Below are 26477 nucleotides of genomic sequence, written 5' to 3'. Positions count from 1 at the left end.
CTTTTACTGCAATACCCTACCATCCCCACCACATGCCATCATCATCTCTCACCTCCATCACTACAATCACCACCACCATAATTACCATCATCACCTACATCATCACCATCATTACCACCAGGTTCACCATCCTCACCATCATGGCAACCATTATCACCAGGACCACCGTTATTACCATCATGGCAACCATTACCATCATCACCACCAGGACCACCATTACTATGTGACAGTCCCTGGACTAAGCACATTTCTTCTACTCTTTCCTATTCTTCTTACAACAGTTTCAAGGAAAATGAGCCCTCAGGGAGGTGAAATGCCTTGCCAGAGGTGTCCCAGCTGGTAAAGGGCAGATCAGGTTTGAGCTCAGGCTTGTCTGGCTCTGAAGTCCAAGCTTTGTTATTCTGCTTCTGCAGAAACCACAGATCAAGTGCCCTCTTCCTAGAAGAGCCAGGTAAAAAGAGCTAAGATCCATAAGAGAGAGGCCTCCCAGAGACAAGGGGAGCCACAGTAGCCCGTGACACTGCCTTACAGAGCTAAGCCCTGGGTCAGACCTTCTTACAGATGGTGGCATTGAAAGCATCCATTCCTCCTGAAAACCTGGGAATCTTTCTTGTGTTTTCACAGCACTTCTGCAAGAGCAGTCTTTAGCTCATGGGCCTTGTTTTGGTATATTCCAGGTTGAATACAAGAAAGGCTTTGAAGAGAGTAAGACCCACTTTCACCTACCCATGGATATGGTAAACATCAGGCATGCCAAGAAGGCCCAGGCTCTTGCCAGTGACCTGGACTACAGGAAGAAACTGCATGAGTACACTGTACTGCCTGAAGACATGAAGACTCAGTGGGCCAAGAAAGCCTACGGGCTCCAGAGCGAGGTGAGCCCTCACTTGCTCCCAGCTCTGCCCACATCTCAGAACTAGATATACTCTCAGTGTGATTTTGAACTTGTGCATGAGTCTATTACATAACTCAGAGGACTAGAGGAACTGCTGGAGATGCTGGGCCCAGGGAGGACAGACGAGGAGGCAGAATCAGGACAGTGGAGACTCAGGGATGGAGGTGTGGGGCTTACAGCCAGGGGCAAAGTTAAGAGGCGTTGGCTCAAGCAAAAGGGAAACAAATCTTGGAAATTTAGCAGGTTGGAAAAGAAGGTTCTTAGCCAAAATATACGAGAAATGATCTTAAAATTTTTAAAAATTTTTATTTGTTCTTTTTTATTATACATGACAGTAGAATCTATTTTGATTTATTGATGCAAGCATGAAATGTATCTTTTTCTAATTAGGATTGATAAATGGCCTTTCTATTAAGGTGGTGGTGTTTGAATATTAAAGTAGGACATGATATTCTCGTTATGAGATGGGCTCAGTGGCTGTGCCTCCCAAGTAGAGAGCTGCCTGATCATAGGGAGGAGGAAGCAGTTCTTCGGGAGGACAAATGCAGCATCGAGAGCTTCCTGACTCTCGCACCAACCTCGTCCCGTCTGCACCTGTGTCTCTGATGAGGGCCTGGTGGGGTTTCTCTTGCAGCTGCAGTACAAGGCCGACCTGGCCTGGATGAAGGGAGTCGGGTGGCTGACCGAGGGCAGTCTCAATCTGGAACAGGCCAAGAAGGCTGGACAACTGGTCAGCGAGGTAACCTGAGCTTACACCCCTGACCTTCGGTGGTTCTCAGTCCAAGTCACCGAGAGTGACCTTAGCCTCTGATTCCTCCTCCCCACACCAAGCTTTTATTTTAGATGTGATTCACAAGAGAGTACTTCTTCATTTTGCATTTGCAGTACATCCTGAACTAACTTTCCACATCCTCAAACTTCCTGGAGAAGGATTTTTAAGAAGCCTGCAATTTATGTTAAGAAGCAGCTGCAGGGCTGGGGAGATAGCTCAGTTGGTAGAGTGCTTGCCTTGCAAGCACAAGGCCCTGGGTTCAATCCCCCAGCACTGCAAAAAAAAAAAAAAAAAAGCAGCTGCATATGGAAAGATTGTACAGGTTGATCATCCTTAGGCTAAAAACCTGAAATCAGAAGTGTTCTAAAATCCAAAACTTTTTGAACACTGATATGATGCCCCAAGTAGTAAATTCCACACCACGAAACTTTGTTTCATGCACAGATTTAAAATATTATATACCCTGGGTGTAGTGGTGCATGCCTGTAACTCTAGCAACTCAGGAGCCTTTAGCAGGAGAGTCGTAAGTTAGAGGCCAGCCTCAGCAACTTAGTGAGACCCTGTCTCAAAATTAAAAAAAATAAAAAGGGCTGGGGATATAGCTCAGTGGTCAAAATCCCCTGGGTTCATTCCCCAATTACACACACACACACACACACACACACACACACACAAATTATATAAAATTACCTTATATATATAGAAGGCATATATGAAACATAAATAAATGAATTTTTTGTCCAGACCTGGGTCCCATCCCCATGATATCTTATTTTGTCTATGTGAATATTCCAAAATCCCAAAATATCTGAAATCCAAAAAGGGCATTTTAGATACGGGAAACAACCAGTAATGTGTTTCTTGTGTGAGGAGGATGTGCTTGCTTCTGAATCAGAGTCTGATAATTGGAGGTGAGTGTTCTCTTTATGCCTGTGCCTTAACTGCCTTGCAGACTTGGGACATGTCACTCACCACCCTGACCCTTTTCTCTTGGTATTAAAATGAGAAGGTTGAACAGGATACTCCCCGAGGGCTCTGTAGCACTAAGCCTGTGCATCTCTTTATGCCATGGAATGGCAGCAGGCAGAAGAGGACTTTGGAAGGACATTTCACTTGGAAGTGTGACTATTTCAGGAACTTTGTTTGGGATCTTCAGAGGGGATTCTTGTCTCAGTGCCAGGAAGGCTGAGTCGGCATATCTCTGGCAAATGATAATAATAGTGATAAAATAGCCACCATTATGGACTGATGATAATTACATAATCACTGGTGCATTTGATAGACCACTTTGAGTGTGTTGATGCATACTGCTCTTTATAGGTTACCACTGTCCTATGTGAGTAGAGATGATGAGCCTAGTACTATTCCCATTTTATACATGAGGAAAGTGAGACTTAAGTCAATATCCAGGTGGGCAGCAGACTGGGGTTCGTACCCAGTTTGCGAGACCCAGTGCCCTAACTCTTTGACCACTAGGCAACACTACCTCCCTAAAGCAGGTTTTGGCATTTATTCTTACCTTTCCGCTGCACTTGCCCTTCTCTCACACAAAGACACATTTAGACTTGATATGTATAAATAAGGAAGGTAGAAAGAGAGGAATAATCCTTTGGGGTTCCCACTTCACAGCTTCCTTGAGACTAACTGAACTCCAGGTGGAACAATGAAAGCCCACTCTTTTGGATTGGGGTGCAGTCTGGAGGGGGTTCCAGACAGTTGGTCCTTCATCCTCAGGAACGTCAGTGTCTATCTTACTTCCTGTGCTGACTACAAAATTTTAAGCCCTCTTGGGCCAGGAAGATTTTATCTCCTTCACCTTTTTTATATGCCAGAACAGATTTTTGTTTCTTTAGTAAGTAGTTAGGAGGTAAATTTGAGCCACGCAGAGTCTGCGGTGACTGGGAATTGCCAACACCGGAAGGGCAATGTGACATCACATGGTGAGGGAGTTCTCCTATTCAGCACAGTGGAACAAGGAAGGGAAATTAGAAGACTCTTTAGAATATTTTCTCCAGATCCTTTTTATCCAAAAAGGAGGAAATTTGGAGTTCCCAGAGTTCTAGTCACTGTGTTGGGTTCAGCTGTTCTCTGACGCTCTTGCTGACGTTGCTGAGAGTTTGGCGGCTCCAGGCTCTGAGCTCATCTCTGGTCTCCCCACCACGTGGAGCTCCTGCTACGACCCACCATCCTCAGCGGCCGCCTTTCCCATCCACTTTGGCATCTCGGGTGGAAAATCCAGAGGAACTAATCTTCAGGAAAGACAAGAAGTACCCACAGGGGGACAGAATTAGCACATTTGACAATTTGCCAATTAATTTGTGGCCGTGAGACAGGGACACCATGAGAACAGACCTCAGTGATCTGGGAGATGAGACACTGAAGGGTGAATCCCGCCTGAGCACCAGCCTTCTGCTGGTGGCCCCTAGTGTTCCTCCTTCCTCGTGGCCAGTGCTTCCTGGACAATCGTGGTGACGACCATGACGGTGGCAATGGGCAGGTACTAAACACCTGTGCCAAGGACTGGCTCACATGGGAGGAATGGCACACCCAGAGTGAGGGAGCCTCTGTTGTCCCACCGCACAGTTGGAGCATGGGGGGTGCAGGCCCGTTAAATGACGTGCCCTCTGCCTTGGAGCTGAGAGAGGCACGGGCAAGGTTTGAGCCTCAGTCCTTGTGGTTATAAAGTCCAGGTTTCCTCCACTTCGCCCTCCTGTGTCGGATCTAGGTTTATAAAATGGAAATGGCTGCACACAGTGAATCGCAGTCTCTGCCAGAAGGAAAAACGAAAGTTCCCACCCAGTAATAGCAATGGAAACAGCAGAGCAGGCTGACTTGGGGCATGTGGTCCTGTTTCAGCTGTAGGACCAACTAGAACACTGTCCCCAAGGACATGCTCGAGCCACGGAAAGTGTGCGTGAACACATGCATGTGTGCGTGCTGGTAGGGGGCTGCCCAATTCCAATGCCACCGAGTCCTTTTCCTTTTAGAAAAACTACCGGCAGAGGGTTGACGAGCTCAAGTTCACCAGTGTCACCGACAGTGCCCAGATGGAGCACGCCAGGAAGAGCCAGGAACTGCAGAGCGGGGTGAGTCCTGGGCCGCCCTTTCTCCCCCAGGCTGCTGTGTCATGGGCCTGGGAAACAACAGCAGGTGCTGCCCAGGCACGACCCAGGAACCAAAGAACCTTCCCCTTAAATAGGCTGGACCCAGCTTTCCTCAGGCTTCCAGGCTGCGTCTGGGAATGGGACACCTACCCCGGCTCACCCCACTTCTCCCCCAAGCGGTAGAGATAGGTGCAGCCCAGTGTCCCTCCTCTGCTTTCAGTATTCCTTCTTCCTTCTTCCTTCTTTCTTGTTCTGCTCTCATCAAAGACTGTAATTCTGGAGCCAGGAGAGAATTATCTTGGAGGAGGACATTTGCGTGTGGGATGTGTGCAGGTCATGCCCATTAGACCTCCAACCTGGGAGGCGGAACAGTGAGGCGCCACGTTAGCGTCCAGCACCGAGTGGGTGCTGGACCTCTTCCCTCAGTTGGGCCAGACCCTCTCTAGTGTTCCTTCCTAAAGGTCCAGGTCCCCCTGCTGGAAAGGATGCTATCCACGTCACTCAGTCAGTGGAAAGCCACTGTTTGGAAACTCAGTTCCAGGGTGGGGGAAGGGAAAGAGAAAGAGCTTTCCATGGAGAAGTTCACTCTGGCTGTCCTTTTGGTCAACGTTCACTTCCGGGTGTCAGTGCCTCCCCACGCATCAAGGTTGGTTATGGAGGCAGAGAGGGGAGTCTGTACTGATCTGAACCCCTGGTGGGGTATTCTGTGTGTCCAGGCACAGTGTAAATGGCAACAGCTTGGGGAGGTCAGTGGCATCTTGGGGGCAAATGTATGAAAGTAGACTTAGAGGGGTTTTGGGGTTGGCCCCTGAAAGTAAACCTAGTTTACTTTATTCTGCCACCTAGTGCCTGGTCTGTGGTTTGTTTCTTTTTAAATTTGTTTTGTTTTTAATTAATGTATAATATCTGTACATTAATTAAAATGTATGATTTTAATTAAAATGTATAATTTTAATTAATGTATAATATCTGCTGTGTCATGGGCCTGGGAAACAACAGCAGGTACTACCCAGGCACGACCCAGGAACCAAAGAACCTTCCCCTTAAATAGGCTGGACCCAGCTTTCCTCAGGCTGTACCTACTTATGGGGTAGTGTTATAATTTGATGCACGTATACTGTTTTAGTCAGCTTTTGGCTGCTTTAGTCAACTTTTTGCTGCTGTGACCGGACTTGACAAGGATAATTTTAGAGGACGAAAAGTTTATTTGGGGCTCACAGCTTCAGAGATATCTGTCCACAGAGGGCCAACTCTGTTGCTCTGGACTGGAGATGAGGCAGAGCATTATGGCAGATGGGTGTGGTGGAAGAAAGCAGCTCAGGACTTGGTGGCCAAGAAGTGGAGAGAGACTAAGCTCACCTCACCGGGGATAAACCATATACCCCAAAGACATGTTCCCAGCAACCCACCTCCTCCAGCCACACCCTACTGCCTATGATTTCCACCCAGTTAATCCATTCAAGTGGATTAATGAACTGATTAGCTAAAGCTCTCATAACCAAATCATTTCAACCTCTAAATTTTCTTGCATTATCTTACACATGAGCTTTTGGGGGATACCTCATATTTCAACCATAACACATACAATGTGTAATGATCAAATCAGGATAATTAACATTTTCATCTCCTTCAATATTATCATTTCTACATGTTGGGAACTTTCAAACTCTTCTCCAGGTATTTGGAAATATTTAATTAATTGTTGGAGATCATTCTTGCCCTTGTGTATAGAACATTAGAATTACCCCTGCCCTATCTGTCTGGTAGAACCATTACCCATCTTCTCTCTATCTTCCCTTCCTAGCCTCTACCCTCCCTGGCCTCCAGTGACCTCTGTTCTACTCTCTGTGTCTGTGTGATCCTCTGTTCTTAGTTCCTACAGATGAGTGACATCGTGTCTACTCGTCTGTGTTTGGCTTCACTGGGCACGATGTCCCCCAGCTGCCCCCACGCCACTGCAGCAGTTGTGATCCCTTCCCACCACGCCCCACCTGCTCCTGACCCCGTGCTCTCTCCCAACAGGTGGCCTACAAGGCAGGGAACGCGCAGTCTGTCCACCAGTACACCATCAGCAAAGATGAGCCTCTCTTCCTACAGGCCCGGGCCAACGCTGCTCACCTCAGTGAGGTACCGCAGGGCGCGTGGGCAGCCGTGGGCTCGGCTCCTCCTGCCTTTAGCCACGCAACCCACCAGCCACATTGATAGTGTCTGTGCCAACAGAGGTGACTGACACCTGGTGGTTCTAAACGTCGCTCCCTCAGCACACCTATGTTCCTGGGCAGTGTTTTAGGGTAGGAACTGATGACCTTCCCAGTGACAGGCTGGTGGAGGACTTGAGACTCTGAGTGGATCCTGGGGCCACAGGGAGTGGTTATTCCAGGGGTCGAAGCTGAGTAGTGGCAGAGGGAGTGGGGAAGAGCTCAGATGTTGTCCCCCACACTGCTTGGGTTTGATTCCCTGATCTGCCGCTGTTGCAGGGTGGGACTTTCAACAAATTCTTTTTTGTTGTAGTTCTTTATTATAGTTATTCAGTCACACTAATTGTCCCATTAGCGGGTTTTACTGTGACGTTTCCATGCATGTGTCTGTCCAGCTTTGATTGTGGTCACCCTCTCTGGCCCCTGCTTCCCCCCCAGGCCCACCTTCCTTAGTAGCCCACCTTCTATTTTCTGTTCATCTGTGGGGTTTTTTTTTGTTTGTGTGTTTGGTTTTTAGTTTCCACACATGAGAGAAAACATGCAATGCTTACCTTTCTGTGTCCACCTGATCTTGTTTAACACGATAACCTCCCCTTCCCTACCTTTTGGAAACATTCTTTACTTTGAATCGTCCCAGGGGTGAAATGAGGCGAGACTTTCCTCGCTGGGTTTTCCTGAGGTTTCGCTGGGCAGACAGGCATCAGGCACTCGGAGGTGCTTGTGCCAAGGTGGCTCTCAGACGCAATGGTGTCTGTAGTCCCATCTTCCTGTCTCTGTCTTCGAAGGAGGGCCTGCTCTCAGCTCTCCCGCTCAGCTCCCGGGTCTTCGTGGGCCTGATCTGGGAATGGATGGGTGGGAGGGAATTGGACAGGGAAACAAATGCTAAATTGTTTCCCACACAGAAAGGGAGGGAGGCCTTCCAAAAACAGACCTGGAAACCTGGAGGTGGGTGTAGAAGAGGACGCGGAGGAAGGAAAAGCCAGTGAAGGGAGGAAGGGTACAGCCAGAGTCCTTCTGCTGGGGGCATGGGGACAGACACAGAGACAGATGGTCCCCAGATTCTGGCTTGTGCACTGCTGGTCTGCCTTGGGTCTATCTTTGGGGCTTCCACATATCCCTAGTTATGTGCAAGGCTCCTAGAGTTTTAATTTCTCCTTCTGATCAAAGCCCTGTGGCCGAGGGGTCTTCAGCCACAGGCTAGGAGGCCTGCTCCTGTTCAGATTCCAGGGAGGAATGAAATTGCTGTTTCCTTCTTAGCAAGGTCATTGCAGAGTCTGGAGAAGCCCTCTCTCAGAGGATACTCTCTTGTCTCCTAAATCCCCAGAAACTGTACAAGAGCAGCTGGGAAAACCAGAAGGCAAAAGGATTTGAGCTGAGTCTTGACTCCTTGACCTTCCTGGCAGCCAAAGCCAAGAGGGACCTGGCAAGCGAGGTGAGTCAGCCCCCAGCAGCTGTGGGAGATGCAGAGTCCCGCTGCCTAATGTCTGGGAGGGTCTTGAGCCATCGGGGCAGGTTCTTTGTCCCCCTGAGCCCCAGAGTTCTCATGTGTGAAGGGGGATAATAAGCATGACTACTCTTGCCAGTTGCCTAGGGAAGCACTTGTTGGGCATCTGCCTTGGTAAGTGGTAACTTAGTAGCAATAGTAACAAGAGCTAGAATCCAGGGTCCTCACTTTACAGATGCCCAGAGATGGTCCATGACTTTCTAATGACTACTTGTGATTTATAATGTTCTGTTTCTAAAGTGCTATAGCCTGTTAATGGTTAAGAATATAGGCTCTGATGTCAGACCTTGGCTACCACTCCAGTTCTGTCACCTCTCAGCGTAGTTATTTTGGGCAGATTGTTTAACCCTTCAGTAACTAACTTGCTGGTAAACAGGTAACTGCAAAATGGTTATGGGAAAACAAAATGAATTGATGCATATTGTATTTATTTATTTATCTTTTTGGTACTGGGGATTGAATCCAGGGGCACTTAGCCACGGAGCCACATCCCCAGCCCTTTTAGTACTTTATTTTGAGACAGGGTCTCCTGGCTAAGAGAGACCCTGGGCCTGGCTAAGTTGCTTTGGGCCTGGCTAAGTTGCTGATGCTGGCTTTGAACTCACGAGCCTCCTGCCTCAGCCTCCTGAGCTGCTGAGATTACAGTCGTGTGCCGCTGTGTCCAGCAATGTGTATTGTTTTATAGTCCAATGTAATCTGTTATGAGTCCGATGGGCTAGAGCGAAGTCAAAGTCGGTTTCCTTCATCATGGAAGTCTTACTTTTAAAAGAGAGGGAAAAAAAAAAAGCAGTTGAGCCAGTGGCTTGGTGACATGGTTGATTTATGTTCTGATATGAGCTCCTTACCTGGTAGTCAGCAAGCAACATTTCGCAAACCAGTCTGTGGATGTACTTTGAGTGGCATGTGGTTACCCCATGCCTGGCTCAGTGTGTGTGCAAAAAATAGTGGCAGTTGTTGATACTGTTGCAGGGAAGAAACCAGTGTAGAGCCCTGTCTCCTAATGGAGTAGCAAAAATGTTGAAAAGTGCCGCCTAGCGTATGTGCCACAGTTCCCAAAGCATTTCCCATTGATTCTCCTGCTGGTTCTCTCTGCTGATGGCCTAGCACTGAAAAAGTCTTAAAAAGATTTTTAGGTGATTTTCATGGAAAAATAAAACCCAGGCCACTTAATAATAAATCCCAAAAGAGTGATCTGAAAAAATTAGAGAAGAATTGGAATTTCATGAGAAAATTGGTGGAAGACTGATAATAACGGAGCATTCAGCATTCAGGAAGCTGCCAGAGCTTCCTGGCAGCCAAGGTGAAAAAAGGAATTAATGGGTAGTAATGTTTTATCTCATCATTTGATGAAAGGAAATATATCAGTTGTCCAAATGCTAATTCTTTTAGGGTTATGTCAAAGGCTTTGTTGTGACTCACATGCCTCCAGTTAGAGTCTGAACAGCTCCTGCAGGAGATTCACACGCACTGCCGCTCTGCTCCTCTTACTTAGGTGAAGTACAAGGAGGACTACGAGAGGTCCAGAGGGAAGCTCATCGGGGCGCAGGGTGCACAGGGAGATTCTCAAATGAGCCACTCGCTGCAGATGTCCAAGCTGCAGAGCGACCTGGAGTACAAAAAGGGCTTCGAGGACACCAAATCCCAGTGCCACGTCTCCCTGGACATGATCCACCTGGCGCATGCCCGCCAGGCTCAGCACTTAGCCACAGACATAGGCTACAGGACGGTGTCCCATCACTTCACAGCGTTGCCCACGGACATGAAGGTGGAGTGGGCCAAGAAGGCGTACGGCCTGCAGAGTGACGTAAGCACTGTGTGTGTGTGTGTGTGTGTGTGTGTGTGTGTGTCCGTGTGTGTGCCTGTGTGCATGTGTGTGCCGGTGTCACAAGAGTGTCCCCAAACACTTCATGACAAGTTTATGCGATGGGATGCCTGTTTCTGGTTTCCTAAGTGGAAACACCTACTGTTTTAACTTTTGTTTAAATGATGCCCATTTTAAATTCTGCACTAACAGAAAATCAGAGACTCATTTGTTCCTTCTTGGGCTCTGATCTACATACGTCTTCCAGGTTTCTTTTTATGGCTCGGGGAACGGTATTTGTGACATTCTTAGCTGTGGCTGGCTAGGGGAGAGGGTCCCGTGGCTCATACCAGCTCCAGCCGTTCCCAGTTTTGGAATGACCAGATGGCCAGTCTTCGACTCTTCTCCCTCCTCCGTATGACCACCTGGTGCTGTTTGCTTTCTGTCTTCAGCGGACTCTTGGGCAGGAATGTGGGTGAATGGAGCAGGCGGGTCAGCGGCAGCCAGACTGTTCCACACACATGTGTGCCCGTATGCCTGTGTGTGTGAGTGTGTGTTCTCACACCTTCCCTGGCGCCACTGTTTCGTGATCCACAGATGATAGGCTAGTTGGGAGAAGTGTCCATTTAAATAACTTTCCACTAAGACTGCTCATTCAGAGGCAGGTAAAGAAATGAGAACACCTTCCTCCCACCACGGTGGTGGGAAGGAATTGTCACCCCGGGAAGCCTCGGATGATGTCTAGTGAAAGTCCCTCCAATAGCTCCCGCCTGAGTTCTGTTACAAATTCTCATTTTTCTCTCCCCTTCCTGTCATTTTAAACAAGAAAACTGATAATGCAGACAATGAGGATGCACTTCTTCTGAGGTAGACCCGAGTCCGTAATGAGGGCCAAGGTGGGTTTGGTCCCTCCTGCTCTACCCCCAGGAGTGTGGGCGGGGCCTAAGGCCCTGCACCTCGGGGAGGGCTCCAATTAAAGGGAAATTAATTTACATTTCGAAGCCCTACCTGTGACGGTGCAGAAATGGATAAGACAAGAGTGGCATATGATTTGACTCAGCTGGCACCAAGGGTACATCGGGAGCCGTTAATAGCCCTTTAAATGTCTGTGCACCAACAATGGCTTGCCTTTTTTTTTTCTTTCTTTCTTTTTTTTTTTTCCTCTCCTTTGTCAGAACCAATACAGGGCAGATGTGAAGTGGATGAAAGGCACGGGCTGGGTCGCCACCGGGTCATTAAATGTGGAGCAGGCAAAGAAGGCAGGAGAACTCATTAGCGAGGTGAGATTTCCTGACAGCGTGTACCAGGCCTGGCTGCATTAGGCGTGCGGCGTTTCTGTATAAAATTAAAATAATTTCCACTCAAAAGGCAAAGAAGAAGGCAAAGCCACATGAAAGGCCTCCGAACCCGGACTAGGGCTGGTAATTAGAGGGAAACCACATACCAAACACACACCAGTAGGGGCCCATAGAGCCCCGGCAAAAACAAAGTGGGTGACAAATGACATTATGAATAATAATGACAATCAAACGGAGCTCAATTGCTACCCACCAACTTACCTTTTAATGAAGCAGCACAGGAGAGATGATAAAAAGATACATTTATTGCACCCAGAAAGCTCTTTTTATGACTTTATGCATATTTTCTTTCTCTCTTTCTGCTACAGTGTAAACAGTTTTTGAATATTCACGTGGTGTCCGACACGGTGACATGGTTGATTCTTTCTTGTGAGAGTAGATTAAATTCTACTGAATTTAAATCTCACTCCTGTCAACTTATAGCCACCCTGGCTGAACCCTAAGGCATTTCTGCTTATAAAAAGAACCATTTCCCCACTTTTTAGGACAGTTCATTGAGCAGCAATTTTAGAGACTTAGCACTGTTGACAATTTGCTAATTCTGTGCTGCGAGGAGCTGCCTGTATCTCCAAGGGTGTTTAGCAGCATCCCTGGACCCTAGATGCCAGTAGTGCCCTCTACTTAGCTGTGAAAACCACAGGGGTCTCGAACATTGGCAAATGTCCTCCAGGGGGCAGAATTGTGACTGCACTGGGCACCCCAGGGAGGTGGGGCTCCTGCTCCCACAGAGGTCCAACACCATCAAACCGCACAAACCCACCCTCTTCATGTCTGTTTGGGGAGAGGCTTGATCAGAAGGTTAGTGAGCATTTGATTGCCTTCAGAGTAGTCTGTTCTTTCTGGACTTTTCTGGATAGAGGAGACCAGAATGGTCATAGCCCCTGAGGACTTCAACTTTGGCAGTGAACTTCCTGGGATGTCATTTTGAGGAGACTTTCTTACTGAATATGAAATAGTCACAGAGGGACACAGAAGGACACCCCCGGTGGTTTTCCAGGCGCACCTTTTCTGCATTGATACTTTCCCAGGGGAGAGCATTCTAGTTACCTGACACATGGCAGGGTTGATTTCAAAAGTGGCCCCACTCTGATTAGCCTAATCAACAACACCTGAGGCTCAGAAGACTCCCAGGTGTCAGTGGGGACAGTATTGCCCTAAGTTGTTCTGGATAATTAAGAAGAGACCCTCTCAGGCAGATGAACCTGAAAAACTTAGAGGAACAAACATTTTGGTTTGAGGGTTCATGATCCATAACTCTCAATTTTGGGGGCCTACTCATAAAAGGAAATGAAGAATAAAGACAGCTATAACTGGGCTTCAAGATGATTCTGGTATGAGTCTAAGTCTGGCAGCCAAAAATCTTGTGGGAACCCTTTATCCGGTGGTAATTTAATTTGTCACATCATTTTAGAAACTTTCTCAAGAAATCTGGTTGTCTTTCTTAATGTCCTTGTCTATACAAGCCCTCAGACTGCAGGGAGAAAGGTGAGTCGTCATTCAGCAACCTTTCCCAACTCTCATTCAGGCTGCCATGTTTCTAGGTTACTGTTCACTTGGGTGGACTTCTTAACTGTCATAGTGTCAGGCACAGTTGAAAGAGTCACAGGTGGGCATGCATGCATATACACTCATACACCTAAACGCCCACACTCACACACATACCCCCCCATGCCTGTGGTGTGTAAAGCAGGAGTCAGCTAACCTTTTCTGCAAAGGACCAGAGAGGATCAGATAGTAAATATTTTTAGCCTAGCAGGTTATAAGAACTCTGTCACAACTAGCTGGAAAATGACCATATGCACTATGTAAGTGAATGATCATGGTTGTGTTCCAATAAAACTTTATTTACAAAAACAGATAGTAGGCCATATTTGACTGCATCTAATATGACTTAACACCTATATGCAAAAGTCCAACTAGATAAATAAAGGGATATTTATAAAATAAATCTGTAGTTTGTTTTAGGAAAACAAACTACATGATCCTATTAAAATAACAGCCATTTCAGTTCCTGGGAAGTGTACTTTGATGAAAGGAAAAAGGAATTAATTTAAGCATGAGTTTCAGAACACTTCAAAATTGGGACCTAAGGTCTTTGCCAGCATGTGAATTTTTTTGTAATTTTTTTTTGTTTCAGAGTCTCAATTTGTGTGATGAGTCTTTTCAATCATAGCACCCCTTTTCTTATTTAATATTTAAAGAATTGTTACATATGCTAACTGAACCAACCTCTTAAGTGATTGGCTAGTGCGCATTCTCTGACTGTTAAATGCCAGGGTTTTGACTGTGATAATATGTGCCAAGTCCTTTATGGAAAGAGAATAGAAAGCTTCAATCAATAAGTGTAACTATGAAAACTCTCAGAGCCAAACTAAGATATGTAAACAACTACAACATAGTATTTGAAGTCTATGAAAGGAATCCTTTCCTAAGTGTGGATCCTACAGTTTTTTACTGGTATAACCTAATTTTGAGATGTTGTCTTTGCACCAGGTAGAAATACTTTAATGTTAATTGACATGAGGTTATTCTTAAATTGAAACAAATATTAACCTGAAGGCACCTAGGATATAAAGATGGAGGAAGCAGAATAATAATTATGTTCACAAATTCACTCTAATCTCAAGCAACCTATGATTTTCTCTTTCAAATGGCATGAAAGAGCAGCACAAAATTCACAGCTTTGATCTTTTCCTGCTCAACAGAAGAAGTACCGTCAGCATCCAGATGCTTTGAAGTTTACCAGTATTAAAGACACTCCGGAGATGGTCCAGGCCAGAATTAGTTATACCCAAGCAGTGGATGTAAGTGATAATGTATATACATTATGACTCTAAGAGTGGCCCTCCTTTCAACAGTGCGATTGAAGCGGAGGGGATCTTGGGCCTGCTCCTTCTGTCGTCCTAAGGATGAAGGAGCTCCCTGTCCTTTGCCGAGGCTCCCCTTAGCGGGGGTGCTTCCTCATTAGGATGCAAACGGGGCGTTCCTGCACTTAGGATGCCAAGTGGGGCTCCGCACCCCACTGCCCAAGACGCTCTCCTTCCTGCCCATTTGCATGTCTTGAAGAACGTCTGTGGGGAGGCCTTTCCCTCCCCTCCTTTTGTTCGAAAGTGTTATTTTCAGAAGGGAATTTTAGTGAAATTCTTGCTAATTAGAATACGGAAGCCTTGCTTAGGGCTCTGGGGGACCCAAGGGCAGGAATTGTTCTCTCAGTTTCCCAGACTTTGAAAACAATTTGAGTCTGATTTAGGGACCTTAGCCTGGCTTTCAAGCCATTTCCCATATTCGCTTTATAATGAATGTGAAAACAAGGTTTGACCCTTTGCCCTCTCAGTGCTGGGTTCCCTGGAGACTAAATAGAATGACCAGGTCCTATAAAAATTCATTTTGGGTCATGGACCAACTCTGGCCAACTCAGTTGAGAGAAGCCCATGGATCCTCGGGTACAGCAGCCCTAGCTTTTAAATATCTTCAAATCATTCAGCTCACCGTGTGGAAAATTCCCAAACCTCGTGGGTAGGGGTTTCAAAATTCTCTCCCTTGCCTCCCAGCACGTTATTCTAGCTGAGCCTTATTTGACAGACCTTCTGAAATGGGCTGGGCACCTGTCAGAATATGCAGTGGGATGATTTCCACACTTATGGGCTTTGGAATTTATAATTTCTTGTTAATCAGCCCATCAAAATCAAATTGAATTCTGAGAAATACAGATGGTCAAACAGGAATTTCTTCAGAGAAAAACAATACTTGCTTCGTCCTTACCCTAACCAACTCTAGGGGGCACTGCTGTGATACGCAGGAACTTGGTCACAGCGGTTAAGATTTGGGATGGAAAAGCCTGGCTCAGAAGCTTTCTCTGGTGACTGATGCCAACTCCACATGTCATTGCAAACTACAAGGATGTCAGAAGCCCAAATCAGAGTTCTGGGTGAAAAGGGCCCCACGCCCACCCAGGGGACGTTTATTAGGATGAGAATCCTCGAGATGGGGGAGAGGACGGGGACGGAGCCAGAGGAACCTCACAGAAAGGCATCTGCATCCTCATGCCCTCTCCCTGCTTTAGTTAATAACCAAATTACTAGATGGAAACTAGACCTCATTTTCTTGTTTGACATTCACCCAGAGGTGTGCTGGGAGTGGAGCGTTCAGAGGGGAAGTTTCAGCCCGTCGTGTTCTGAGCTGGAAAGCAGAACGGGCGAGAGAATGATGTGCACGTTGCCATGTCAGCTGTAAAACTGGGTGCAGGCTGGGTGCTCACGATCCTGTGTCCACGAGGACATGGCAGATGCAGCACCTCAGTCTCCTGGAAGACACCATGGCCAATGCATGGGGGAGGCCCTGGGTTTAATGCAAAACCTCTCTCCATCCACAGAGGCTGTACCGGGAGGAAGGAGAAAATATAAAGCATCATTACACACAGACTGCAGACCTGCCTGAGGTCCTGCTGGCCAAGTTGAATGCCATGAACATCAGCGAGGTGAGGCTGACCTGAACCACTAGGGATGCTGGTTTCCATGATGCAGGTCAGGGTACCTTCCTGGGCATGCACCAGGCCCTGTGCTCAGAAGAGCCTGTGCTGGTTAAAGCTCTGATGTCACCCTCCTGAAAATTGTGATCATTTTGAACAAGGAGAGCCACACTTTCATTTGCATTGGGCCCTGCAAATCATGTAGCTGATTGTGCAGAAGAATCAACTCATAGCAGAGAATGAGCCGGGGAAGACTACCTACCTGCCTCAGTACAAAGGGATGTGTGCCAAGCAGCTGAAATATGGCAGTGTCCCAGGAGAGCTGAGTACCTCAGGGGCTGTCTGTGCCAAGGGGACACCTGGGGGCTTAACTCCTGCCCTCCCTAATCTCTACCAGCACTCCCGCCTGCCACTCCTGTTCTTGGATAGATAAATTTTTTTTTTCTTTAACACAGAGATTTGTGTCCCCTTCCTCCAGTCAACTATGCTGGTCAGAAAAATCTGGGTCTGTCTGACTCCTTACTTTTAACCCCTCCCCTCTGTGATTTACCTGCCAAGGGCAGGTGAGAGGCAGGCGCCCACCCTCTGAACATTGGTTCTATGCCCCAGTGATCTCCAGACCCAACTGGGGTCAGGGTTAGGGTCGGGGGAGAGTACCCCACAAAAAATCAGTTTCCCACTTTGGTAAACCAGAGTTGAGAAACCACCAGATCACATGAAGGTCTTTATTTGTGCACATCTTTCTGCCAGACTCGTTATAAGGAATCCTGGAGTAAACTTCGAGACGGTGGATATAAACTGAGGTTGGACGCCATTCCATTCCAGGCAGCAAAGGCTTCCAGTGAAATCATAAGTGATGTGAGCATCCGACACTACGACAATGTTTCATCCTACCCAGCTTTCACTCTTTTTGCCTCTAACCCCTGCCTTCTTTTGCCTGTGGATAATATCCTCTCCTCTCCGAACTGACTGTGTCAGGGCAATCAGATAATGACCAGTGCAAAAGAACATATCTTACAACAAAAAAAGTTCCCTAGCCTGGGGTACAAAGCCAAATGCTGGACTGTAAACATGGACCCCGGGCAGATGAAATGTACCCTCCACCAAGAGTTTTCATAAAGGGAGTCTGTGTGAAGAGAGCGTTAACAATGCGCGCACCTTCTTCCAGCCTGGGCCGCCCAAGTGCTAATGTGTCCCGCCATTTCATAGCTGAGCCCTTTAGTCATTGGGAGTCTTGCATATGAAAGAATAGACCTTTTGACAACTCCCGCGCGTTTTCTTTTAACTCACCCAGTTACTGTCAAAAGAACAAAACATTTTTGCCCAATACCCACCTCTTCCATTCCGTGTCCCTTGTCCCCGAGCTGTTACTCTCCCGCTCTCTTTCCCTTTAGTACAAATACAAAGAGGCATTTGAGAAAATGAAAGGACAGATGCTTGGCTCCCGGAGCTTGGAAGATGATCTCAGCCTTGCACATTCAGTGCACGCGACCTCACTGCAGAGTGATGTAAGTAGGAGAAAATGCGACCGAGCCAGGGGCCCCCACTTAACCACGCTCATGGCGTAACCGACTAGTGTCGCTTGTCCTTGTGGAAGTGGACCTTGGTTCTGTTGTGAAATTGCCTTTGGGCTTCGGCTTCTTCCACTATCAAGTGAGGTTGGATGAGTTGACCCCTGAGTTCCCTTCCGGACTGGACATTCTTTGATTTTGACCACTGACCACACATGGTAGCCTCTGGCCTGCAGAAGCATTTTGTTTGGTCTGCAGAGTGAATTAACTGCAAACGGAAAATTTGACATAAAAGTTTGAGAAGCTAGATTGGACTCCCGAAGGCCACGGTGGGTTGAGGTCGCTTACCAACAGCTCACTGGCCCTCCCTGCAGAAGGGGTCTGTGCAATCCTGGCCAGCAGCTGCCCCCCTTCCCCTGCTCCTTTCTTCACTCATTTGTGCTACCTGCACAAATACAGGCATCTGAGCTTGCCACCACCCTCAGAGTTGGTCCTGGCCCCCGGGCATTGGCACATGCATGTACATGCTGTCTCCTTGCACATGTGAGCTGGCTTATGCCAGGGGTGGCATCTGCATCCAATGTGCCAAAAGATCCAGATGCTGTCATGTGCAATGTCTCATTTAACCTCAAACCATCTGTAGGAACTAACTCTGTCTTGTTATTCACCCTGGTTTCCTGGAGATGGAGCTGTGTTGGTTTGCATCACTGTGACCAAAATACCTGACAGGAACAACTTAGAGGAGGGAAAGTTTATTTTGGCTCACAGTTCAGAGGTTCAGTCCATGGTCGGTCAAATCCGTTGCTCTGAGCTGAAGATGAGGGAGAGAATCATGGCGGAGGGGTTTGATGGACGAGCTCTGCTCCATTCATGGCAGCCAGAAAACAGAAAGAGAGCAGGGGGAACAGGACCACAGGGAAGATGCACCCTTCCAGGGCTCACCTGCAGTGACCTGCCTCTTCCTGCCATGCCCCACCTACAGTGACCACCCAGTTAGACCAAGCTCAGATGAATGGATAAGGGTATAACTCTCATAATCTCACCTTTTCACCTCTCACAATCCAGTCATTTCTTCTCTGAATATTCCTGCATTAATACAGGAGCTTTTTGGGGACACCTCATATCCAAACCATAATTAGAGACTGAGTGGTTCAGTCCCTTGCTTAAGGTCAACTAGAGAGGGGCAAGACCAGGAAGTGCAGCCGACTCTATGTCTTGTACCCTTTCCACAGCTTCACATGTTCTTTGCCATTTTATTCTCTGCCTCAGTTTCCCCACTTCTAACACCTCCCCCTGCTTTTTGTACTGTGACTGTGGTGCAGGGTAAAGGCAGGACCAGTGGAGGTAGGAGTGGAAAGTTAGGGTTGAGTGGCTGGTGCTTCAGGAGTCAATGGGAAAGGTGGGGGAGGAGGAGGAAGAGGACAAAAAGGTGGTGTTTATGCACCTGACTCCCAAGAAGTCCCTGGGTGAGTTTCACAGAACGTCCAGCAGCTCCTCCCAGGATGGTGTGCAGCCAGTGGTCTGGAATGACCTTCCCTTCCTCTCTCAGGATGTGCACTGGGTTTGGGGGAATGTCCATCCCTCAGGGCTGGCTCTCCAAGCATCCACCCTACGGCTCCTGGCTCTCAGATTGACTCAGAGGTCACCTAATCTTTCGAGGAAGCTGTTCCTTAGCTACTGTGAGAGGAGGACCCCTTGGTGTCTAAACCCCAAACCTGAGTGGATTATGTGGAAAAGAGTAAGAGGTGGACAGGGTCCAGGGTGGCCACACATCTTCATGCTTCTGAAAAATTGGGAAGATCTTAAGAATTGAGCCAAGTGGGTCACTGACATTCTATCTGGGCCTTGTATTTTCCCCTAACGGGGGAGCCGTGGGCCTCTTTACCCAGATCAGTGACCCCCAGGAGCTAGGGGGTGGTGAACGCAGAACCTGGAGCTGAGCCCTGCTTACTAGGCCTTTCCCCACAAGGCAGGAGCACAAGCCCTACCGGAAACATCCCTGGGCTGACCTGGGACAGTTGCACTGCAGTTGCTCTTGCTGATGGTCCTGTTGCAAGTAGTGGCTTTGAAATAGCCGCTGTTGATCTCTTTGCTCCTCCAGGTGAATTACAAGAAAGGCTTTGAACACTCAAAGGCGCACTTCCATCTGCCATTGGACATGGTAACCCTGGTGCATGCCAAGAAGGCTCAGACCCTGGCCAGCGACCAGGACTACAGACATCCGCTCCCCCAGCACACGTCCTTGGCAGAAGACCTGAGGCTGAGCTGTGCCAAGAAAGCTCACAAGTTGCAGAGCGAGGTAAGGAGGCCTGGCCTGTCCCTCTGGGCCCTTCCCCTCACAGGTCTGACTTCCAGGCAGTGACCTGCGGCTCCTGATGGGTCAGTGAAGGCTGCAGACATCGGGAATCCTAAATACGCATCTTCTTCTGAAACACAACCCATGAATTCCTGCATAATAACACGAATCAGTGAGGACCACCACCATTTACTGAGTGTTTTTGCTGAATTCGAATCACTGTGTTTTCACACATCTCTCATGTAATGCTCACAATAACCCTGCATCGACAGTCTTCATCCCCACGGTGTTGAGAAGTCACTGTGAGGTGTGAGGAAGATAAATGGTTTGCCCAAGAGCACACAGCTGCACCTGAGAAGTGGGGGTGCTGGATTTGAACTCGAGGTTCAGGGGTGGAGATGCCCTCCAGGTCCATGTACTTTCACGTTCAGGAGTTGCCAGTGGCTTTGCCTCTGGCCACACATTGGATGGAGGGTTCCTTTGGGTGCGCCCCGTCCCCTCTTCTGGGGCGGGCTAAAGTGTGTTGGTAGACACTGCTCAGAGCCCATCCATCACACTGACCCAGGGGAAGCCAGCTCAGGGCAAGTTCTGGGGAATCAGGGCCCCAGAGATCCAGGAGTCCCTTCAAGGCTCCTTCAGGCTCCTCCAGCACAGCAGGCCCGGGAGGGGCAGTGTCAGAGGACTTGCTGGCTCCTGAGGAGAGGCAGCGGGCACTGCCCCCAGGCAGAGGCAGCCGCTGTTCTGCTCACACCTTCTTTCCCAGGTCGCTAGGCATGAGTGCTCTGAGGGTTGCAGGTAACGGGCCCACGCAGGAGGGCAGAGCGCCGCGTGGACCCCCGTTCCTGGTCTGGCAGTGCCAGCCAGCTGAGCGGTCTGGTACTGTCGTCCCTTGGAGTCTTGTGTCTGTGTACGGTATTTACTAAATGACATCAACTGTCAGGAACCCAAGAGCAGCTGTAGGTGTGGGGGAGCTGCCACGCTTATCCCGGGCCTCTGTCACTTACACAGAGCCCTCGCTTGCCCTGCCTCCTGTTGTGATGGCAATTGGAAGGCAGCAGGCCCAGGGGGCACCTCGCTGGCTGAGGGGAGTGACTTTGGGGACTCTTTAAACTGTCATCCCAAATCACTCTGGTGCACACACTCGCCCCTATCCAGGCAGGCTCAGACAGGTCTTTGCCAGAGTATTTTGGATTCGTTTATTAGTTCTTTCTTAACCCATAATTAATTAATGGCGCCCGCTGCTGCTGGGTTTTGTTTTAGAAGACCTGTTAAGCTGTTTGCACACGTGCCCCAAAACGACTGACTTCCTGCCCGCAATCCACCCCAGCGTTTATTTTTTTGATAGCCCACATTAAAATAAAAATCTGTCTAGCGTCGCTACCACAGCTACTCGGAGACAAGTGACAGCAGATTATCTTCTTCTGACCTACATTCTCCCCACTAATGAGCATTTACCAAGAAGCATCAGTGCGATCACCGAGTATAGTGTATCTGAGAGACGGACGCGGCCCTGAGTTCTAATTATGACAGATGCTATGTCACAAGACCTTTGGCTTCTCCTTGCGTTTGTTCTGAGAGTTCAGCTTTTCTGATTCTTTGGGTTGTTCCTTGCAGAATCTGTACCGCTCAGACCTGAACTTCATGCGAGGTGTTGCCTGCGTCGTTCCTGGCACCTTAGAGATTGAAGGAAGAAAGAGGGCCTCTGAACTCATCAGCGAGGTGACTGGGGGGCCCAGGTGGGGCTGAGAGGCATCTGGTCTGTCAGGCCAGTGGGAGCTTAAGCTGTCAGAGTGGCAGCTCACCACCTCGCCTGGCTCTTGCCTGGCTTCTCTCCTCACTGGTTTCTCCATCCAGTTGGATGCCATTGAAGATGGCATTGTGGCTATGGAGTCAATTCCTCTCTTAACATGTAACAATTATTCACTGCTCCTTTGAAGAGTGGCCCTGTGGTACAATGCAAAGCCAACAGGCTTTGGAGACCAATAGATAAAGAGATTGAAATTCCAGACCAGTGCTCATTTGCTGTGTGTCCCCAGACCAGTGACCAGCTCTCTCTGAGTCTCAGTTTCTTAGTCAAATGGGAATACTCATTCCTCCCCATTTAGCTTTTGTGAGGACTCTCACTAATCTAAGCACTGTTTGTGTGGCAGCTATACAAGAAGGGATCACTACAAGATTGGTGGTAATTTCTTGGTTTAAAAAAAAAAAAGTGGAATTCCTAGAATTCTAAGCTTTCTGCAGTCCTGGGCAATATAGCTCACCCCTGAGATGGCCACAGGACTTCTTTCCACAGTGCATGCAAGGTCAGGACGGGGTGCATCATGGAGGCATGGGAGTGGAAGGTGTCAGCATGCAACCGCAGAGCTCCAGCGGGCTCTCAGCGTGCTTCCCATCAGAGTCAGTTTGTGCTGTGTTTCTTCGAGGAGGTCACTAAAATGAAGGTTTCTTAAGCTCAGGATGCATCAGGACCCTGTTTGGAGCTTTAAAAAAAAGCCCAGAGACGTGGACCCCACTAGTGACTTTCTGGTCCTCCTGCCTCAGCCTCCCAAGTAGCTGGGATTACTGGTATCCTGGGAGGCATCACAGGTGCATGGTTTGAGTCTGCTAAATGGGCACTGGTGTAACCTCAAGCACAGGGACACCGGATCTCTGCTTGGGAGCAAATTAGCAAACAAGTTTAAATAGTCATGTTCGTTTCCATGGCAAAGGCCTAGCTCTCCCCTTCCCACGCATGAGTGTCTGGTTCAGTCCACCATCCTCGCCTCCTCTCTGCTTCTTCATCCCAGTCAGTAGGGAGGTCACAAGAGAAGGTGACCGACTGGATTCTGGAGCAACAGGCTTGCAGCCTTTGCAAAACAGAGCTTTAACTAGTACTCAAAGAACTGGTTCTCCTCTGGGTTTATACCTCATGGAGTCTTCTTCTTCCTTTCTCGTGTGTGGATGTAGAGTAAATACCGTCAGCATCCCGGGTCGTTCAAGTACACAGCCGTGACGGACACCCCCAACCTCCTGCATGCGAAGTTCAGCAGCCAGATTACCAATGAGGTAAGCTCTCGGATGGCTTTTTAAAGACTGCTGGATGGTTAAAAATATGTTTATGGGCTGAGGGAGGAAGAAGAGCATGTGTTCGTATGGAGGTCTAGAAAGCAAAGAGCATTACGTACAGAATCTAAATACTTTCCAGAGGGAAGAAGGCCCAGGTCGGAAACCTGGCTTAGTGTGTGGTCTTGCTCCCTTGGGGCTGGCATGGACCAGCCTCTTTAGCATCCCCTGAGTGTGCTCAGCCTCACCCTGGTGCAACTGACTCCCAAGGCTATGTCACAAGAGCCTCAGATGATTCTTTTGCACAGTAAAGTCTGAGGAGTTCTGGTCTATAATTCCTGTCTTCTATCTAGGCAAATATCAACTAGCCGATTTCATATTGTCCTTCTCATGGTGGTTGTGCTCGGATGGTCCCAAGGTCAGGGTTCGTCAGCCTCCCGATCCTCGCCTCTTGTCCTTCTCACGCACTACTTACCTGGCTCACATTTCACTGTCGCTAGCAAAGGGGAGGTGTGGGAGTAAGAAACTCCTTCCATAAGTTGTCTTTCCCACCCTCTGGTTTCTACTTGTTCTTTCATGGGCTTGACGCAGGTGAGCTGAGCAGAGACAGAAGTGTCGAATCTTCTTTAGATTTTAAAATTCCCCCAACTCTGACTTTTAAGTCAGATGAAATTTGACTGTTGAATATGATTTATACTGTTCCTTTCCACTTTCAACCCAAGCCAAAAAGTAAGAAGCGCGCAGGAGAAAAAGAAGTCTGGAGAGGTGGAATTCGTGATCTTGTACAGTGATGTTATCAGTTTAAAATTCTTATTGAACCTTTCTTCCTTCCTTCGTGAACTGAGTGCCATGGGACAGTGATGCCTTTTATGATGGCCTCTGGTCTCGGAGAGCTCAGCAACCCCAGCCCCTTTCCAATCATGAGGATCGATGCTTCTGTGGGGGGTGAGGCCAGCCCAGGCAGCCCTGGCTGAGTCTGCTCATGGGGAGCACCCCGGGGTGTTAGGAAAGGACGCACACCAGGACTGGGCGCCCCCTCCCTTCAGGCAGGGATTCTTCTAAATTTCCCAGGTCATAGGATCATCTTCTGCTTTGTTCTCAAGGACAAGGTCTGTGTCATGAGGAATGTCTATAGTTTTCCCAGGTTTATGTCATTCCCTGGCCTATTTTTGAGCAAAGAAAATAGCAGCTCCTTATACATTCTTCTCATTTCACTGATTTACCCATGAAGGCTTCTATTGGAGGGAACTTCTCCCCTTAGCTGCAGGTGTACCCAGGGCACAGCGAATGACCTTCTGCTATTGGGTTTGCCCAATTACAAATGAGGGGTGTCCAGCACCTCAGAAGCATGCAGTACTTATCTTCCTTTCCTTTTTTTTTTCCCCCCCGCTGGGGGCAGCGTCTCTATAAAGCAGCTGGAGAGGATGCGAGACACCAGTACACAATGACCCTGGGTCTGCCCGAGTTCGTCCGAGCGAAAACAAACGCAGCCAACCTGAGCGACGTAAGCCCATCCTGCTGCTCCACCTGAGCATGCTCCCAGCCACGCGTGCCTGTGTCTGTGGCCAGCTCCGACAGCGACCTTCCTGGCATGCAGGGGAGTTCTTTTAAATGCATGTTTTAGATGCCCCTGTTCAACCCACCTACCTTCCCCAAATGCGTCGCGTGCACAGGGGTGCTTAGAGCCTGCCGTGGGATGTGCTGAGATTTTTCTTTGCCAAATAGGGGGGCCTTTCCTTCTCAGAAATCTGGAGCCAGGTACTACAAATGAAAGGGGTAGCCTTTGTTCGCTGATTCATGTAATTTTTTTTTTTAAGATGTACATGTGTTCCCACTTTAGGCAAAATACAAGGAGTCTTGGCGTCATCTCCGTGCTCAGGGCTACAAGCTGACAATAGATGCGCTCCCCTTCCAGGCTGCACGGGCCTCTGGGGACATCGCCAGCGATGTGAGTGGAATGTTCTGACCTTCCATCTTGCCTAATCTCTGTTAACTTCATGTAAAACAATGTCTGTGGCTGATTTCCCGGAATTAAAGCAAATCTATAACCATGAGAGACAGGATGTCACCTGCAGAATATATTAGTTATGAATAAGATCCTTTGACAGAGGGGAGGGAAAGAGATGCTTTGCGAATCAGGAGCTATGTGCAGGCAACGGTCTCCAGCAGGAAGACGCTCACGATTTATTTCTGATTTCAAAGTCCAGTCAGTCTAGGGACCCCCGTAATGTATGACCTGCTTGTTTTGTAACCCCACCCAGAATTGGAACTGGAACTCCTCAGAGAGGGCCAGACAGCCATGAAATGCCTTCCCCTTGGCTTCCTGAAGTTTCCTGCCACCGTGTTAGGGTTTGCCAGCTGCGTTGCAGCCACTCTGTTGATAACGTCCATAGCTTTGGGACATGAAGGTGACTTTCTCTTTCCCACAAACAAATCACAGAAAACGTGGACTTCAAATACATGGATCCCGTCTTTTGGGTTTAATGTTTTGCCAAGTGCAAACAGATGAAGCACGAGTTTCTCTTTTACCCTTTTTGATAAATTCCGTTTGGCCACAGGACACGTAAGGGGAGTGGGGCCCTTGCTTTGGTTCTGGGGATCTGATTCTAATGAGATGGAAAGACGGAGCAATGTTTTAATTGTTCCTCCCCCAGGGAGGAAGGCATGCTCTCAGGCCAGCCCCACCCTGGTGGCTCTATAATCATCACCGCCTCCTGAGAGGTCATTTTTCTAGGGTCTGCCACACAGCACAGATGGAATTGAAGCAGCTGCGTACAGAGCCTGACCAGCAGGTGCTGCTTTCCAGTTTCTCTACAGACACGACTTTGTGAAGGAGCGAGGGAAGCTCATCGGGGTCCGCAGCGTAAGCGATGACCCCCGGCTGCGGCACTGCCGCCTCATGGGCCAGCTGCAAAGTGAGCATCAGTACAAGAGGGAGGCGGCCGGCAGCCAAGCCCAGTGCCACCTACCCATGGACATGGTTCACTTGGTCCACGCCAGGAAGGCCCAGGCCCTGGCCAGTGACCATGACTACAGGACTCAGTACCATGAGTTCACGGCGCTGCCTGAGGACTTGAAGATGGCCTGGGCCAAGAAAGCCCACGCCCTGCAGAGTGAGGTAGGCGCCTTGTGCAGCGCTAACCAGCCCCTCCCTCCCCCTCCCATCATGCCCAGGTATAAATCACTGCCCCCTCCTTGGCCTTTTAGACCCTGCAGTCCCAGTGACTTTCTTCATCTTTGTTGAAATCCATCATTTAATCATTCAGCCAGTATTGCTGAGCACCTACTATATACCAGGCACTCTGCTAGGCCCTGGGAATACAGCGGAAAGAAAAAATATCTCATGCTAATGGGACTCGGCTTCTCCTGGAAGGAGCTAGACCATGACTGATGAGGAAAATCCATAGCAAGTCAGATGGCGACATGCTACAGAGACAAATGGGTCCGGGGAGTGCAGAAGGGGGCGTGGATGTGTGTGTACCTGCACACGTGCAATTTAAAAAACGGCATCAGGGTATTCTTGGATAG

At 48.5% G+C, this 26477-nt stretch overlaps 1 protein-coding gene across 4 annotated transcripts in view; it reads left to right on the top strand.

Moving 5' to 3' along the window:
- The window catches only part of Nrap (nebulin related anchoring protein), a 72137-nt gene that overhangs the window by 31181 nt on the left and 14479 nt on the right, over window positions 1–26477 (top strand). For all 4 annotated transcript variants that reach the window (XM_047552197.1, XM_047552194.1, XM_047552196.1 and 1 more), the window contains 17 exons: window positions 678–875; window positions 1530–1634; window positions 4655–4753; window positions 6794–6898; window positions 8294–8401; window positions 9966–10277; window positions 11450–11554; window positions 14338–14436; window positions 16005–16109; window positions 16851–16958; window positions 17495–17608; window positions 19713–19910; window positions 21522–21626; window positions 22854–22952; window positions 24349–24453; window positions 24790–24897; window positions 25756–26067. In XM_047552197.1, the coding sequence (XP_047408153.1) occupies window positions 678–875; window positions 1530–1634; window positions 4655–4753; window positions 6794–6898; window positions 8294–8401; window positions 9966–10277; window positions 11450–11554; window positions 14338–14436; window positions 16005–16109; window positions 16851–16958; window positions 17495–17608; window positions 19713–19910; window positions 21522–21626; window positions 22854–22952; window positions 24349–24453; window positions 24790–24897; window positions 25756–26067 (2385 nt within the window). The remainder of the gene's footprint in view (window positions 1–677; window positions 876–1529; window positions 1635–4654; window positions 4754–6793; window positions 6899–8293; window positions 8402–9965; window positions 10278–11449; window positions 11555–14337; window positions 14437–16004; window positions 16110–16850; window positions 16959–17494; window positions 17609–19712; window positions 19911–21521; window positions 21627–22853; window positions 22953–24348; window positions 24454–24789; window positions 24898–25755; window positions 26068–26477) is intronic.

This window comes from Sciurus carolinensis, chromosome 5 (assembly GCF_902686445.1).
Source record: "Sciurus carolinensis chromosome 5, mSciCar1.2, whole genome shotgun sequence".
Taxonomy (NCBI): domain Eukaryota; kingdom Metazoa; phylum Chordata; class Mammalia; order Rodentia; family Sciuridae; genus Sciurus; species Sciurus carolinensis.
Note: the sequence above shows the minus strand (reverse complement) of the source record. Positions and strands in the feature narration are given on the sequence as shown.